The sequence below is a fragment of the Myotis brandtii genome, unplaced genomic scaffold, assembly GCF_000412655.1.
Source record: "Myotis brandtii unplaced genomic scaffold, ASM41265v1 scaffold160, whole genome shotgun sequence".
NCBI lineage: Eukaryota > Metazoa > Chordata > Mammalia > Chiroptera > Vespertilionidae > Myotis > Myotis brandtii.
In genome coordinates this window covers 1,822,439-1,840,671 of record NW_005355833.1, presented here as the reverse complement: position 1 = coordinate 1,840,671, position 18,233 = coordinate 1,822,439, and the positions used below count along the sequence as shown (strand labels likewise).

At 40.8% G+C, this 18,233-nt stretch overlaps 1 protein-coding gene across 7 annotated transcripts in view; it reads right to left on the bottom strand.

The window, feature by feature from the left end:
• Window positions 1-18,233, bottom strand: part of MAP2K5 (mitogen-activated protein kinase kinase 5) — a 261,792-nt gene that overhangs the window by 34,595 nt on the left and 208,964 nt on the right. For 5 of the 7 annotated variants that reach the window (XM_005862082.2, XM_005862083.2, XM_014536301.1 and 2 more), the window contains 2 exons: window positions 7,360-7,421; window positions 4,063-4,108 (listed from right to left, as the gene is read on the bottom strand). In XM_005862082.2, coding sequence (XP_005862144.1) covers window positions 4,063-4,108; window positions 7,360-7,421 — 108 coding nt within the window. Of the gene's footprint in view, window positions 1-3,094; window positions 3,356-4,062; window positions 4,109-7,359; window positions 7,422-18,233 lie in introns of those variants that run through there. The other 2 variants (XM_014536300.1, XM_014536302.1) reach the window with 2 other exon arrangements.

Below are 18,233 nucleotides of genomic sequence, written 5' to 3'. Positions count from 1 at the left end.
TCCCAGGTTCGATTCCAGTCAAGGGCATGTACCTTGGTTGTGGGCACATCCCCAGTAGGGGGTGTTCAGGAGGCAGCTGATCGATGTTTCTCTCTCATCGATGTTTCTAATTCTCTATCCCTCTCCCTTCCTCTCTGTAAAAAAATCAATAAAAAAATATATATATATTTTTAAAAGAGCACTCACTCAGGGAAAAAGGCATGTGCGGGTGGGTGCGCTGCTTCTGTGTCAGTCAGTTTCAGGCCTGGACACTAGGTTTCCTTCTGTAAGAAATGGAATTTCTGAGCAGACTGCACAGCTGGGGGTGAATATGTGGCCTATCTGAGCTCCATGTTTGTGGGTGTGGGACTCCACGAGGCCAATGGCGAAGGGATTTCTGGTCCAGCAGGCAGCAGAGGTTTTGCACTGCACCGAAAAGGTCTGGGGCCTCTACACAGGCATGCTTTGCCTGGAATGTCCCCTTGAAACTCTCTATTAAAGTTTAATCCATCCTCCAAAGGCCCTTTCAAATGCTACCTTCTCCATGTAGCTTTTACCCATTTCCCAAGATGGATCCCCACAGCACCGAGTCCTTCCTGGCAGTTACTTTATTCTAGTCATTTGTATATTTCTGCATCCCCTGCAAGACTATATGCATGTGGCTTACTCTTGGTATCTTCTGCTGAGTCTGGCATAGGACTTTGCATGTAAGGGTCTATACATATCTGCTGAATTCAATTGTTTAACTGGTCCTGAGAGCTCTCCAGATGATGTGGATCCTAATGTGGAACTTTACAGTAAATTCTTTATGTAGCTATGGCTACTGCCAGAAAAGTGTACCAGTTCACATGGACCCCAGCCTACCCAAAATGTTGAGGAAATTTCTTGGTCCAGTGTTCAAGTATTTCCATTTAGAACACAAAAACTATCTTTGGAACGACCACACAGTGTAGAAAGAATTAAACAGCTAAACAACTAAATTAGTTCTAACACTGAAATTTTAATAGCCTCAAGAGTCTAAACTTGAGTTGTATACTTCATCTTTAAGACTGACATGGTCAAAAATTGCAAAGATACCCTGGTTGGCTAGCTCAGTTGGTTAGAGCATCGTCCTGATACACTAAGGTTGTGGGTTTGATCCTTCATCAGGGCACATACAAGAATCAACCAATGAATGCATGGATGGGTGGAACAGCAAGTTGATGTTTCCTCTCTCTTTCTTCCCCCACCTCCTCCCTCTCTCTAAAAAAAAATCCATTAATCAATCAATAAAACTTTTTTTTTTTAATTGCAAAGATGATGACTTTACTTCTTGGGTATTCTGGATATAAGGTGATCCCACCCAATAAATGACCAAAACTGCTCAAGTACCCACTATGCACAGGCCCACACCTCCTGCAGTCAGCTTTACTTAGGCTGAGGCTTGCTGCATCCACGGGTGGCCAGGGCCACTGACCAAAACTGCTCAAGTACCCACTATGCACAGGCCCGCACCTCCCTGCAGCCAGCTTTACTTAGGCTGGGGCTTGCTGCATCCACGGGTGGCCAGGGCCATCCTGGAGTTCATTTAGAAGCTCCCTGATGGTGAATCTGTAGCTCTCAGTGTTTTCACCCAAACCATCTGATTTTCTTCCTTTGATTGGAAAATGCAACGGGTGGCCAGGGCCATCCTGGAGTTCATTTAGAAGCTCCCTGATGGTGAATCTGTAGCTCTCAGTGTTTTCACCCAAACCATCTGATTTTCTTCCTTTGATTTGGAAAATGCAGGCCCATAGGGAAACCTTGACAATCCTGCAGGCCTCACAGCTGATGTGGCCCAAGCTGTGCAGACCACGTTGGTATCCTGCTGCCTGGAGTTACTGCGCTTGGGAAATAAACTGCTCTTTTTGTGAAAGGCAGGCCCCCGACTACAGTGACAAATGGGCTCTACAGTTCATTCATTCCAGAGGATGCTCTCAGCTTCCAGATGGGAGCACCATCAAATAGGTTGCAGGCGGAAAGAGAAAAGGAAAAATTAAAGCCATTAATATGCTAGAAGGAATAAAGAAACTGGTTCTTTAAGATTGGGTCCCCAGGATGCAACTCAGGTTCCTGAAGCCAGGGACCATGCACTTTCTTTCCCATCACCTATGAGCCCAACATTTTGGTCAAAGGCAGGCAGGGCCCAATCCCCTGGACCACAGGAGCCTAACACACACTCGTTTTCTGCCTCCTCACTGAGCCCTTTCTAAGCCAGGGGAGCCTCACTATTGCTATACCCGAGGGAATCCATTCATTTAAATCAAACTGTGAGCAGCACTAGAAATAATGTTAAATTAAGTATAGGATAGTGGTTCCTGTGACTAAATTTTTCATTGTGTTTTACTGATTTATTGATATTTATTAATTAGAAATGCGGGACAGCACACACCAGGATGTATAGTTGTAAAGAGATATATTGAAATATGTATCCCTTGTGTCTCTACACACACACACACACACACACAGACACTGAACATACCCACCCTTACCTTATCTTTATGACATGACACCCTGGAATGGTGTTCCTTACCAACACATATGTCCCTATGTACCATCTGCAGATGTTTTCTTTTTTTAAGCAATTTTTAAAAAATATATATTTTATTGATTTTTTACAGAGAGGAAGGGAGAGGGATAGAGAGTTAGAAACATTGATGAGAGAGAAACATCGATCAGCTGCCTCCTGCACACCCCCTACTGGGGATGTGCCTGCAACCAAGGTACATGCCCTTGACTGGAATCGAACCTGGGACCCTTCAGTCCCCAGGCCGATGCTCCATCCAGTGAGCCAAACCAGCTAGGGCTGATGTTTTATTTATAAGTGGCCAACTCAATGTAGCACTGAAACATGCATTTACAAACATATCTGTTTTATGAAACCCTATTGGCCACCCTATGCTATCCAGCTATAGCATAATAATGTACAAGGTAAATGGGCTCCATATCTAGAACCTGCTCCAAGTTTTCTTAAATTTGACTAACCGCAAGAATTTCCCAACCATCAAAGAGACACCCCACCCCACCAAGACCAGTTTATTCTAGACATGAAACCTGCATAGCTACAAATCATAGAGGTTTTAGGGGTGAACTTTCTTTAACTTGAAACTACCCTGAGAAATGAAATGTTGCTTCAGGGGTAACAGGAAGGAGAAAGCTACCTCCCTGGAAAGCAGTCACGATGCAAAGGGGACAGGACAGTTATTTTGTTTGGGGATGAAACCTGTATTACACAGAAGTTGGTGCGCTTAGAGTGTTTATTAGGACAAAATACACAGGATGAAAACCTCTGTCCCAGTATCTATAAACTGCATATTGTTGAAAGTGGCGAAAGAAAATTTGCTCTGACAGCAACAATCTGAAGATAGGGAATGGTACGCAAAGCATTAGAAAGAGACTATAATTATTACTTACTAATGCTCAATTCTAACGTTACTTAAACAGCTTGTGCACTGTCAACTCAACAATCTGCACTAAATAAATGACCATTTGGGAATTGTTAGGGAGCGTCTCTGTTCCTCTCCCTGCTTGACTAAAAACTGTCATTTGCAATCAAAGAAAGCGATCTTGGAGCTGAGAACACAGCACCAGCAGCCTTGGGGTTGTCTTTCTGAGGAAAGACCAAAGGTTCACATTAACTTGATCTTTTGCAGCCAATCTAATTTCATTCTACATCACTCCAAGAGGACTCTAGGCCACATTCAAAATTTCCTGTAGGGTTGCACTAAAAACTCAACACGCTGTCTTCTCTGTGACCAATCCTTTGAGTTCTGAGAGGCTGGCATAGCAAATGAGGATGAGGCAGAGCCTAGATTAATTTATGACTCTTGAGTGGAAGGCAAAGGAAAAGAGCTCTGCACTGAGTTTCAAAATGGTGGTGGGCTTTTAAAAAGTAAAAACTACTAGCTGAGGATCGGAGCTTCAAACACACCTACTCAAATTAAGTATAAACGGTTGCCTCTCCAGAGCCTGTGAATATTTCAAATTCCACTCTGGTCCTTTTAACAGAATGTTAAGCAGTTATATAAATGGAGAAGTCTAATGTAAGTGAAAGAATTTACTTACCATCAATTCCTCAGGCGCTGGCCTTTCTTTTGGCTGTTTTCGCATGCTGTAAGAAGAAAAACAAAACGCCTATTATTTATATCACTTGTAAATTTGTGCTATAATACCCACTACTGACTATTTCCCCTGGATCTGGGATGTTATCATGTTCAATTCTTGGCCAAGGTACAGGCACATCTCGTATAATGTGCTTTCACAGATGTTGCATTTTTAAAAATATATATTTCATAGATTTTTTACAGAGAGGAAAAGAGAGGGATAGAGAGTTAGAAATATCAATGAGAGAGAAACATCGATCAGCTGCCTCCTGCACACTCCCTACTGGGGATGTGCCCGCAACCAAGGTACATGCCCTTGACCGGAATCGAACCTGGGACCTTTCAGTCCGCAGGCCGACGCTCTATCCACTGAGCCAAACCGGTCAGGGAAGATGTTGCATTTTTTATAAATTGAAGGCAAGACCCTCCACTAGCAAAAAGATTACGACTTGCTTTATTGTGATATTTGTTTCATTACGGTGGTTTGGAACCGAACCTGCAATATCTCCGAGCAATGCCTGTATATTCCTTTTCCTTTACTTTGGCCTTTCATTAATCAGACTTTCTCAAGAATCAGAAACACACACACACACACACACAAATTTTTAAAATTACTCTTGCAAAACAGGTAAAGAATGAATTTAAATTTATCTTAATTCTACTTTTGAAACTAATGTGAAAAAAAGCAGCAATATTTTCTTCCTGATTCAGTTGTCAATTTATTTCAAACTTAAATTTAGGGAACAATATACTTTTTGGTAATTGGGATAAGATAATAAAAGAAACATGACTATCAGCTCAAATGAGAAAATATCTCATGTCATCATTGTTACTCCAAATAATAAATGAGGTCAGGAATCTAGATAATGCTACAAAATTACAAATGGGTTAATATTACATTATCTCGACTTTCATTTATTTTGGCTACAATCAAGTTGCCAATTCATTAAACAGCTGTAGAAAAAGTTAAGTTTGATTAAGCTGCTTAAAGAATCACATCCCTCATGTAAAATATTTCTTGTCTTAGTGCAATAGGTACAATTAGTAGCTGTAGTGTGTACTCAGCTACATGATAAAGCACCTGCACGAGACAACTGTATTTATACAAAACTCAGAGTGTCTGTGGGCTGAAGTCATGAAGACAGATTGCTGCTTCTACTGGAAAATCACACAGATGGTTTTTCTTTATATAAGGCAACCTCTAACCTTCATACAATCTCTGCAATTGCTGACAGTATTTTTTTTAAGTAGAGAGATTTAATGATCATTTGGTAAACAAGAACCATAGTTATGAGCCATTAATGGCATCAAGGACATTTGCCTTCCCTATAAATAACCATATGCACCTCTCAAATACTGCATCCATTAGCAAGTAATTCAAGCTGTCTCGCTGGTGGAGTTGCGAACAGTCCTAATCTGACATTCCAAAGTAGCTGTATCTCCTGGGAAAACAAGGCTATTGCCCATTATCATTTCGGTTTCAGCATGACATCTGTGGAGATTTCAGCACAGGTTATCCCTCCCTCTGTCTCCATAAAACTTTTATATAACAGCTGATTAATTTTTGGGACAGGAGGGAAGGCAAAAATAGTATCTGCTTTTTTCCCTGTCTGCAGAGCTGGCCCCACCCCCAGGTTGGTCTCAGCCCACACAGTGAGCTAGAGATAAGCATGGTCATCCCGTCACAAATCCAAGGAAACCCAACGTTTCCGGAGCCAGTGATGCCCAAACCAGGCACTCCAGGCTGTTTAGGAATTGCACGGTTTGTTTTCCAATTTCTGCATTTCAAAATGGGGCATTCCCATATGTGCTTCTGAGTGTTTCTAGGAATTCCATGAGAAGGAAATTAAGAAAGACTAAAAATACTTCTGAATAATGGCTCTAATATTAACCAACATATATATTTTTTTCAACATGGCATGCTTTGGAAAAAACTGTTTGCAGAGTGAAAACAGTTTTTAAAAGTGACGGACTATTATGTAAGTATTTAAAATAAATAGAAACAGTGTTAATAAAATTGTAAAAATAAGGGGAGGGGGAATCTCTTCTCTACACTTTTTTTTCTGTGAAATATAAACTGTATGAGACATTTTTATTAAGAGGTAACATATTACACTTAGTCAAAAAGGTGATAAAGCTTGACATTTATATTAAGGAATATTTCTTGGTTTCACTTTAGCGTAATCACCAGATGGATCATGGGGGGAGGGGATGGGGACAGTGCAACCATTTCAGTTTAGCAAGGCCTCCCGATCGCACGTTCCGAGGCACCGCAGGAGTGGAGGGCTCATTGTCCACCAGTGGACACCACTCTGAAGGGCTGATGGAGTAAGGAGCGGGGTGAAAGGGAGGAGAAGTGAAGGTAGTTGTGAAGGAGCTCCAGCATGTCCAGACCAGGCTCTAGCTGGCTCTGTCTCCTGTTTTGGGGTGGTCGTTCCTCTGCTCCCAATTTCCTCCTCTCCATGCTGGGGGCAGGAAGAGGGCACCAGGAGGCAGTGGACAACTGGGTCTTCCAAGGCCACATAAGTGCTGCCGAACGAGTCGGGGAGAGGTGGATGATGTGAAGGGCTAATAAAGGAAAACATTCTCCAGGGAGGAAAAGGCAGAAGCTGAAAAATGCCTGTTTCCTCGGGTGTAAAATGACAGGGTAGGCAAGGGGCTGCCTGGAGACTCCGAGGGCCCCTTTGATCTACATTCTGTGGTTCTTCTTAGTTCCTTGATGCTGAAAGTGGACCTGATAGAACCATGGTTTCAGTCTTTCAAGCATCAAAATTCATTGAAATGGGCACCAGTATTGTGTTTAAAATATAACCAAAGATAAAGGTTATTTACTGGAAATCCAATGAATTCATAAACTATGCTGCTTCCACTAAGTGACAGACAGTTTTATGGGTAACTTGAGGTTACATTAATAAAAATAAGCTTCATATGTCTGTTCAATAGGGGCTATAAAACTGTGTATTTCTTTAAAAAAAAAAAAGTGGATAGCAATAGTATCTGGGCTCAAAGAAGTAGCCTGAATCTCAGCAGTTTGTTAAAACAGAAAAAGCCTCTGAAATACATTTACAACCCTTTGTGTAAATAACGTTTACATAATTTAAACAATTTCTTCAGCTTTGCCGCCCCATCTGCCCAAGGCCCTGAAGTCCCTCCCATCTCTAAAAAGAAGCAGGGAGAGCCATAAGGTCTCACGGAGCCTCCGAGTTAATGGCATGTATCATTTACATTGAGGGCATGGCATGTTTGCAAACAGGCTCACCACTGAGTGATGAAATGTACAAATGGCTCGGAGAACTCTCCAACCGGAAGGACGGGCGAATCCTGGGATGGAGGAAAAACAAGTCACCAAAAGTCACAATAATTCCTTTCCTTTCTTTATACCCTTCCTCCCCCACCAAAGTAACAGAATAAAGATGAGTATATAACAAGGATTCCCCACCCGTGGAAAGGAAAACAAGGCCTCATCCAATTAAAAAGCCTGCCCTACCCCCTTTCACTTGCTTATGTAAAATGCCAAATTTAAAGCCACACACATTTAAAACGGTGAGAAACAGGAGCACAAAGAGGGAGGGGAGGTGAAAAAAGGACAATGATAGCCACAGGGTAGGCAAGAAGGTACGGAAGTGTAAATGAGAAATTAATGATTATTTAAGTAACACAAATGGTCTTGTAATTAACAAAGAGCTGTGAAATTATTCTTGTGTTGACCTTTGTTTCTTTTACTGGATTTGCTACTTATTTACACTTTCCTTTTCATTTACATTCATTTGTATATTCAACTGCTCTTAACTGCTTGCCCCTAACATAATCATTTGGGCCAGATTTTTTTTTTTTTAAACTTTACTAGAAAGGCTTTTATAGGAAAAGCTTTCCTGAAAAATAATTTCAGCCCATTTGCCAGCCTAGGCCAACTCATCAGATGAGAAAGCCAGTGAATTAAAGACATAAAGAAAAATTCCAACCTTGACCACCACACTGAACTGGGGTGGACCACGGTGGTGTCACTCTAAGGAGCAGATAACTACACAGCAACAAATGCGCGACAACCACCGCTTAACACAGGGAGCAAACCCCATTACCACTCGCAAAGGAAGGCTTTAAGAATTTAGGAGTTTTTCCAAGAATGACAGAGAGCGCCACTGTGTTTATAGTGTAACGGCTCAGGATGTAATGAAATTACACTGCAGAGTACTTTAACAGTCATCTCATTAGACCTACAGTTGGAACAAGAGAACCACATAAAGTAGGCAGCTGCAAATGACTCCATTCTCATCTATTCTCATTTGCTATTAAAAATACCTTTCGGCGGCTTTCTTTCCTCCCTGACATCCCTACACAAAGTGCCCTGCAAAGTATGATACATGCACCTATTTAAATTAACAAAGGAATGACTTATTTTAATCTCACTGTGCTTTGGAGTGCTTTGGCCATTTGGATGAGCAATATATCATTACATACAACCTTCTAGCGCTGCAGGCAAGAAACTCAGAGCATGCAGCATTTGGTGGGAGCCAAACAATTTCTCTAGCACACAACTGTGTCAAATGCATGCATGTATTCATTACTGAGAACGAGAGGAAATGGCTTTGATGTAGTGGAAAAAAGAAGATGATAAAAGCACCTCTGCAATATGTGTGTCATTATCAATGGTGGCAGATAGATACAATCACACAGCCCCCTATGTGATTAGTAAATATACATATAATTGCTGTGGCCAATTATCAGAAAAATGAGATTGGTAATTACAAGACAGAAAATTAACTAGAACTCTTATTAAGGCTTTGTTTCCAATTCAAACAATTGGAAACTACTGGAAAATACAATTGAATCAAAAGGAACCGAGGGGGTCAAAGCAGCCAAAAATCAAAAATAAAAAATCCCAAAGAGGTTAAAGGAAAAGGAATGTGAACAAAATGTTTCTTAGCTTTTGCCTGCCTGTCCTCTTTGAACATGCTCTATTCACCCAGAGGAGGGGAAGGTTAGTCATTGTAAACTTAAAATTCTCATCAGTAGAGAAAGGCTTCCAAGAGGAAAGGAAAACAAAGGAAAATGGGAGTGAAATAAAATCTTGCCAAGTTCAAAGGATTACACGCCGGCATTACACAGAGAGGACATGAAAAATGGGGGGCTGATGAAATCGTCTGCTCAAAAGAAACAAGGCACGCAGCGAGATGACAAGTCTTCGATAAAGGTACTATAAAATGGTCACAGAAGTCCCATCGGTTTGAAGAGCAAAAATAAACCATGATATCAATTTCAGCCCGGCCTGTTTTAGGAAAGCCATATATATCACCAAGCCGGCCAGGTTCTACAAGGCCCAGTTCAAGAAATGACGTTTTACTGTCTCAAGAACTGTTAGTGCAAAGATAGTTCAAAGTCTGAGGTACAAAAATTATGGACTCTGATCAGGTTGTTAGTTCTCTAAGTCCTTCGTTCCAGAAATATTTTTGGAGGCTGTGGTACTGGAAGAGTCTGAGTAACAGCTGCTTTAAAATGCAATGTTTAGGAAAATAAAAGCCCACTGTCTTAATGTGGCTGAACATTTACCAAGATGGTTAAAATTCTGGGCTGGTTTTCTAAAAAGATCTTGGTATAAAACATGATGCTAATGTGGGCCTCATTTCAAAGTATGATACCAAGAGTAAATTAATGATTTATAAACTAGGCAACTTGATGAAGATGTCATTTTAACATGGATGAGGAACAAAATGAGGAGATGTGACATCTTTGCATGGATAGTTAATTTTATTTAAGACCTGATATTGTAGCCTGTTAAGTTCCTCATAACATAAAACTAAGGAACACTGGGTGGTACCATGAATAATTTATTTTACTTGTGAAAATGCCAGCCCACGTAGACTTTGCAGACCCACCGAGGGTGGAGTCTCATCTCACTGGTGCCTGGAAAGAATCACTCATCAAAGATACAGGGGGGATTCTAATCCCACATGCATAATGCCAGATATTTATTTTCATTTTAAAATCCATGTCTCTTGCATACCTCAAAGGAGAATTTTCTGAGATACAGAAGACAGGCACATGAGGTGATGGTGGTCAGGGCAGAAACACAGGGCAGAGGGGTCCTCTGAGGGCCCCCCATGCCACAGAAGCATGCGAGCTGTTAACGCTCCCGAAGGAAGAAAATAAATAGAGCGGACAGCGTGCACACCACTGGAGAATTTTAAAGGATACTTTCCTCATTTTTAAGCAAGTAAAATTAGAAGTTAGTTTAGACCAGGAGGTAAACACCTCCAAGAAGCTGCCCCTTTCGTTATGTAATTCACATCTGTCTGAAGGAGGTAGGGAGGCTCATGGGAAAGCGGCTGCAGCCTCACAGAGGCTCCCAGGGAGGGAAAGCACCCAGGCACCCAGGGTTGGGGGAGACCGAGAACCGTGCCACGGGCGGGGAGGAGCTAGTAAGCTGGTTGCTTCTCCTTATCAGAACTGCTCGCTGTGAAATATGGGTTCAGGCCAGATGAAGAACATATTTCAAAAATATAAACACAAATTGGAGAAGCAGTTACACTAATAACTCTCAGGACTGGCTGAAACGGACTCCAAATTGTTAATAAAAGTCACTCATTTTAAGACCCTGGGTGCCGTACTTCACCTTAAGGGTTTTTTGGGGATGCTATTCATTTAGCATCTAAGCATGGAGGTATGGAGCAAAACAGCGACACGACCTTAACCAAAAGCCTTAGCCTGAGCTCCAGTCCCAAATCAACCGCAGTCCTGCTAAAGGGACACGAGCTGGATCTTGACATGGAGCAGCAACTGTAACATACAAACAGCTGTTATGAACCACTTCAGTAAGCAATCCTGGCCATCAAGAGAACCGTCTCCAAGTCTCTGAGGCCCCAGTAACTACCTGGTCAGCCCCTTTTGCTAAACAACAGGAACACAAGCAGGCGGCATGCAGAGAGCAGCGAAGGACAATGGGAAAAAAGTTTGAGTGATGCCTTTGCCTTGTGAATAATGAACAGTTCAGGAAGGTCAACCCATTACAACTGAAACTGTTTAATTATTAATTATGCACAATCTATGAGCAAAAGGACAAGTTCAGAATGTTTAATGTATGCTAACTTCAACTGGACTCTCTCTGGTATTTTGTTATTAGCACTTGTCAGCAAGGTACTCAGGCATAAAAAAAGGCAAGCAGCAGAAAATCAGTGTGTGTGTGTGTGTGTGTGTGCGTGTGTGTGTGTGTATACCTGTTTACTCAAAGTGGTGGGGGAGGGGAGGTGGGAAAAGGCAGTACAATTTCAACCGCAGTGCTACTAGTTCACTTGCAGAGTAAGTGTGCTCATAAGTACACCTTATGACCTTGACAGCAGGCAGGCACACTGAATACTCCAAATACAGAAAACATAAATAAGAAAAATGCTTTCGAAATGACTTACTTAAATGAGAGATAACTATTTTAAAGGCAAAGGTTTTTGAAACTATGATGATTATTGGCTTTGAAAGAATCTGTATCATTAATGTACACACACACACACACACACACACACACACACACGTAGAAATCAATGTCAATTTCCTGGTTGTGATATTGTACTATACTTATGAACTGTTACCATTGGAAAAAACTGGGTGAAGGGTACACAGGATGTCTCTGTATTACTTCTTACAACTGCATGTGAATCTAAAATGATGCCAAAACAGAAAGTTTAAAAGGAAAAAGATAAGGAGTTACTTTTAAAAACTCTAATGAGGCCCACATATAAGGAAGAAGCTTGGCATAGTCAACTGGAAGAAAGTTAAGGGACCTTTACTTAAAAAAACACACACCAAACCTGAGGATTTAATTTTTGCCTTTAATTCATAATTGTAGATGACAATGGAACTTGATGATGATGTAGTGGTCAAGTCAGACACAGATAGGGCACAGACAGAAAACTGTATAAAAATGACACAATCACTCATTACTTAACTTACTGCTTCATTCATTCAACAACTTTCTTGACTACCTGCTATGTCAAAGGCACTGAGCCTGGCACTGTGGGAGGATTGAAAATTAACACATATCCTCAAAGAATCTGTGAACTGTTTGGAGGATAAGATGTATACCCCTAAAAATAGCTCTGCAAGATGGAGGAAATGACCAAGGCTGGGCACTCAGGCTGTACTGGGAGAACCGGGGTTTCGATGCAGTTTGGCTGGTAGGTACCTGAGTTCCGAGAGGAGAGTGGTGGGAAACAAAGTGTAAGTGTTTGGAAGGCTGTGACACACCTCTTTGCTCTCCTATTTTCTTCCTTCCTTACTCCAGACATCACCTGGGGGTGAAGGGACCTTGACCATCTTAATCTGTGTCCTGTTCCCTTCTCTTTGTGCAAAACAGACATTCCTTCAAATTAAGATTTTATACTTATTAGCAGTAAAACACGAGGATGATAGAAGGGCAACGTCTCAAAACTCGCAGGTGTTGGCAACACTGGTGAATTCTAAGGACAGTTCTGCTGTCGTTACATTAAACCAGCCTGACAAGTTAAATAAAATATGGCAAGCCTTCTAACTTTTAAAAATAGCCTATTTCTAGACTTCATGGTCTCAAAACATCAAACCAACAGGTTCATCACAGAATCACTTGGAGCCTGACCAGTGTTGAGAATTATGCTCTAATATTTAAAAAATAAACCTTTTAATTCAAGCGTAATGTTTTTTTGTTTTGTTTGTTTTGTTTTGTTTTTTTAGCCTGGCCCAGCAATTCCTGGTCATACACACTGGGGTTCAAACTAATCAAACAACTCTCTTAGATGGCTTCACTTCTATCCACATTGCCAGGGTCAAAGGTCATTTGTGGTTCCAGTGGCGTCAGGTCAGACAGAATAGCATTTTGCTTTGTCAGATCCCAGACTGGTTTTGGATTCTCCACTGTTTACTACCTTAAATGTCTTAGACAACTGGCAGAGTCCACAGGACAAATCTGTTCTCCACTGGGGAGGAAACCTAGCTTACTGGTATTTGAAAAAATAAAAATAAAAAGTAGACACAAAAACCAAAACCCAAAAATAACCTGGACCCTCACCTTTAAAGATATCTACAAAAGCTAATCCACAAACCAAAAACCTATCTGTCTAAAGTGAAATGAGAGAGCCTAGTTTAAGATAGGAGTAAGCCATAATTACGCATTAGATTTATAAAAATGTAGTCAATGCTTGTTAAAAACACTTACTTAAAAATGTGGCCACTGTTTGAGGGGACAATCAGTATTCTGAAATTATGTGTATGTTTGATTTCACAATGCAGACGGAACTGACCTCATCGGTGGGGTGTTATAGGGAACAGTGCTGGGCTGGGAATGAGGCTTTACATTTAGGAGGGCTTGCAGGTAGATACCATCAGAGAAGAAAGCCTCTGACCCTCCTCAGCTGGAGACCAGAAAGCCCCCCCTTTACTCATCCCTTTCCACATCAAGTCCTGAGCAGAGAAAGTGAAAGATGATTCAATTTCCACAGTGGGTCGCCCCCTGCTCTGGGTTGCCAGATGTGACAAATTACATGTGTGGGCATTTTGGTGTGACGTTCTGTCCAGTGGGTCTGAGCTGACAGTAGCAGCTCATTTAACTTGTTTCAGATGGATCTGGAACCAGGGGCAAAAGGCCTGAGTTTCTGCCAATTTTATAAAATTCCTTGAAAATAGGTAGGTAGAGAACTACCCACCTTATCTTACCCCAAACCCCTAAATCAAGGGAGAACCAGCTGTTAGCTAAGTGAACATTGCAACCAGATGGCTGATAAAAAACACATTTAAATGAACAGGTTTAAGTAATCTGTCTCGAGGTAATTGAAATTTGAGATTATAAAGATTTTTCCCATTTTCAGTTTCTCCTAAATTTGTTTTAGAAGTTCCTCAGTATTGGGATAAGAGAGGAGAAACCAACTTTGTCATTAATGTCAAAACTAAGCCTTCAGTTAGTCTACCAATTTTTTGTCATTTAAAAATTTACATTTACTTAGGCATTTTCTAAACATACGGCAAAGTTCTTGGTGTTTTATAAAATTCCTTGAAAATAGGTAGAGGTATGCCCGGCCGGTGTGGCTCAGTTACTGAGCATCGACCTATGAACCACGAGGTCGTGGTTCGATTCCTGGTTGGGGCATATGCCCGGGTTGTGGGCTCGATCCCCTATGGGGGACGTTCAGGAAGCAGCCGATCAATGATTCTCTCATTATTGATGTTTCTATCTCTCTCTCCCTCTCCCTTCCTTTCTGAAATCAATAATATATATACATATATACACACACATATATATATATTATGTATATAATATATATAGTAGATAGACAACTGGGAAATGCATTAATCTTTTAAACCATATTTGCAAAACTGCTTCCTTGCCAAAGCCAATGAACATCTATTTTTCTCTATTTATTTTAGGTCTCTGTGGTCATAAGCTTTAGTCCACAGCATTATTTAGAGGTGCCTACGTGAACAGTACACACACCCACTCACTTGCACACAAACATCCACATGCTCTCCCTTTCCGATGGTGGAGGCAGAGCAGCGGAAAACATGCTTGTCTCACACCGAAGGGATTTCATTTACAAAAGTAAAACCTGCTATTGTCCCCTCTCTGTAGCCTCCCAATGCATTTCTATTGCTTTTTCATAAAACACTGCTGCAAATAATCAAGCATGACCACTGACATCCACGAGATTGAGTTTTAGGAACCATTAAATGAGCTCACCCTCGTGGGAAGCCTCCTGCTCAGGCTGGTCTAAAGGTAATTATTCAGCAATTCCTACCTGTGGTTTTACCTTGTCCCTATACAGTGTTTGATTTTCATACACTGGTAAGGTCAATTTTTTTTTTTTCCTCAGGAGAAGTCCAGCTACATGTTTGATCCAGAGCCTAAATTATAATGTTAATATACACACTGGTATTTCACCATGGTACTATGTGTAGAAGTGCTGATTAAAAGCAATCTTAAAAGTAGATCATACACTATATTAAAAAAAGAGAGGAACATCTACGAGAGAAAAATAACCCTTAAGAGATTCCTAAATGAGAGGAATTATTCCTCTTTTCATAGGCAAGGGGTCAACATTGAAACATATGAACTACATCCATGCACTGTTCAAGGGCAAGCACCTGGCAGGTCCGTAGCCTGAAAAATCAACAAGCCATAACACTACCAAGTCAGACTCTGAGACTCAATGATAGCCAAAGTCCACATCGCCACTGTATGTCCCCCTGAATGTTCACCCGACTGTTAGTTAAAATAATTACTGCCATTCACCACCTGCACTGCAAGCTACGAATGAGGGGAAAACAGAACTTCCAGTGGCTATAGGAGTGCTGGCGGTATTTGCTTATACATTTTTATAAACAAACTCAAAGGCTATGAAGGCTGAGAATTATATGGGAAACTGTGCCTTACCTGGTTCCATACCATGAACACAGAGAGAAGGGAATTACAAACTGGCTAAAGGAGATACTGCATCAGTTTAAAATTAGTCAGTGTGAGAGGAACAAAGAGAAGGAGAGAGGGGGGAGGGAGGGAGAGGAAGTGAAAAAAAATAGAACTACATACTGTGAAATGAACAAGTTCAGTTAGAATGTTCATCAGGATTTGGAAAATCATAATGCCATCTGCTACTCTGGACCTCAGAACATCAGGGATCTCGTGGGCCCGGACGCTTCCATTTCCAGGAGGAAGGAAGGAACTTACTCCCTGGAATGCTGCCCCCACTCTGGAATGAAGGCAACACCCCAGCCCACCCGTTTGGAATCTCTTTTGAGAACATCCGCACTGCACACAGATGGGTTTTCCCTGGTTTAGGGAAAATTAACGGTAGGCAAAATGATTACAGCGACTAGGCAGTGAGGCAGTGAGGCAGAGCAGTGCCCCAGCCTGAGCTGCTGGGTAACTGACCCTGGCATCCAGCTTGGGCTCAGGGTGTGTAGGTCCCATCATGGTGGATTCAATGAGCATCGTCCTACGGCTGGATAAGACTTCACAATAGAGCAACACATGTTCAATGACAGCAGCCAAAACTGGTCCCACTAGGCAACTGCCCATTCACAGAATGCTATTCACAGGCCTCCACCAACACAAAATTAATGCATTAATAATACATCAGGCTTCACGGACAATTCAAAGAAAACAACACAAAGCTACTTGTTCAATGATTGTTTAAAGATGCAGAATTTTTCCTGGTTTAAGAAAACCAAAACCTAAATCTAACTGCCTTACTGAAATAAAAATCACAGGGATGTTTATGCTAATATTTTGCTTAGTAAAAAAAGAAAAAATGGAGAAAATCTATCCACTGAACTCACTTACTGACACTCGGAAATAATATAAATATAGATTTTTTCAGTAGTACCTAATGAAATCTGATAACTGTGTATTTAAAAAATTAAATTTTCCCATTTTAAGTGACTTGATATATCCTCCAGACTCAGGAAACATTTTGCTTTTAACTTGTTTCTTCTGTTACATTTTTAAAACTCACTTCCTTTCTTTCTCCTCCCTCCCAACAACTCATAAATATGAATTAAATATAATTATAAATGAACAGAACATTAACTTTTGGATTACTGCTGTGTTTTGGTAGAATGTTAATGTCATTTCTAAAGAAACAGTTATTACCAATAGAAAAAGTAATTACTAAAGAAATCATGGCCTTAATGCTAACCTATTTTCAATCTTCAAACCAGCCAAATTGCATTAATTTAAACATACTGGACTTTTCAAAGGAGGTATTAGATTTCTAAAGGTTGCCTTACATAAAAGAGGAATATCGGTTTTCAGGCTCCCTATTATATATTCCCAACACTATGAGACACAGGTCTAGTTAATATCACTGGAGGACAAGACTATTGTGTATCCACTTGGATTAACTTACCAAGTTTCTAATGCCTCAGTCATTAACTCATACAAGTTGCAAACACCATGAAATCCCATATCATCAATACCTGTTTGTGTGAGTGGTTAGAGCACTAGTCACTGTGGTCAGAAGCTCTGGGCCTGCTCAGGTCTTTGGAGAGCTCAGGCCAGCAAGTTTTGTCTCACTTTACAACCTGCAGTTATGTGTCGTGAAAGAAACAGGATATTCTTAGGCTGCTGGGAACAGGAGAGATGGGGGGCGGGGTGGGGGGTGGTGGTGTTTCTTTTATTTTCTAACTTCAGAGGCCAGAATTACGGCCAAGTCCCTCAGGCAAAAAATGGATGGATATTACTCCCTCGAGTAGGTTAATACCACCTTGTGAATCCCAGGGAGGTATTATTAGGCAACCACGCTCATGCCCCCACACCCCACCGTAGAGAGCACCTGCTATGTTCACAGCCCAGTAGTTTCTCAGTTAACCAGCCCTCTGTTAACCTGGCCAGGAAGAGTGATTCTGCATGAATTCATTTTTTAAGATAACAGTGCTTTAAGAGCCTGATCTTTTGTATATATAAATTTTCCTAAAAGAAGGAAAGCTCCTCCCTGCTAACATAAACTGAATATGCAGAATGGAACTCAATTTTTTCTTAAAGATATGGAGTCATTCTGACAGACAGTGAAACTGAACTGTGTTGCCCTCAGGGCATGTCTGCAATGTTTTCTATGTTGTCTTCTTTTATAGCTTTTTAAATAATCTCTCCCTTTGATGCCAAAATGTTCAGCTGTCACTTTCTGCTGCCATCAAGGTCAATTATAATACAGTAGAGAGAGCCCTACTGTCACTCAGTTTCCTCATCTGTAAAATGGAGTGTGTGGGAAAGCAACATGACATAAGGAAATCGTGGGGAAACATTCTGTAAACCATAAAAGCTAGAGCTAGACTTCTGAAATTTGATAAAGGACCACATATACTAGCTAAGTACTTCCTCGTCATATTCTACTACTTTTTGGATTTGTTTTTCTGGGGGTCTTGAAAAAACAAGTAGTAAGTTCTTACAACTGCACATAAATTTCATTTAACTGTATATTACATGCAGCACTAGGGAAACAGAAATGAAAAGCTCAGGAACTTAAGAGTCTAGTTGACAAATTTCTTATAACTGGCTCTGAAACATGTATTAATATAGTTTATTATTTTTTTATTAAAACATTTTAATATATTTTTATTGATTTCAGAGAGGAAGGAAGAGGGAGAGAGAGAGATAGAAACATCAATGAGAAAGAATCATTGATTGGC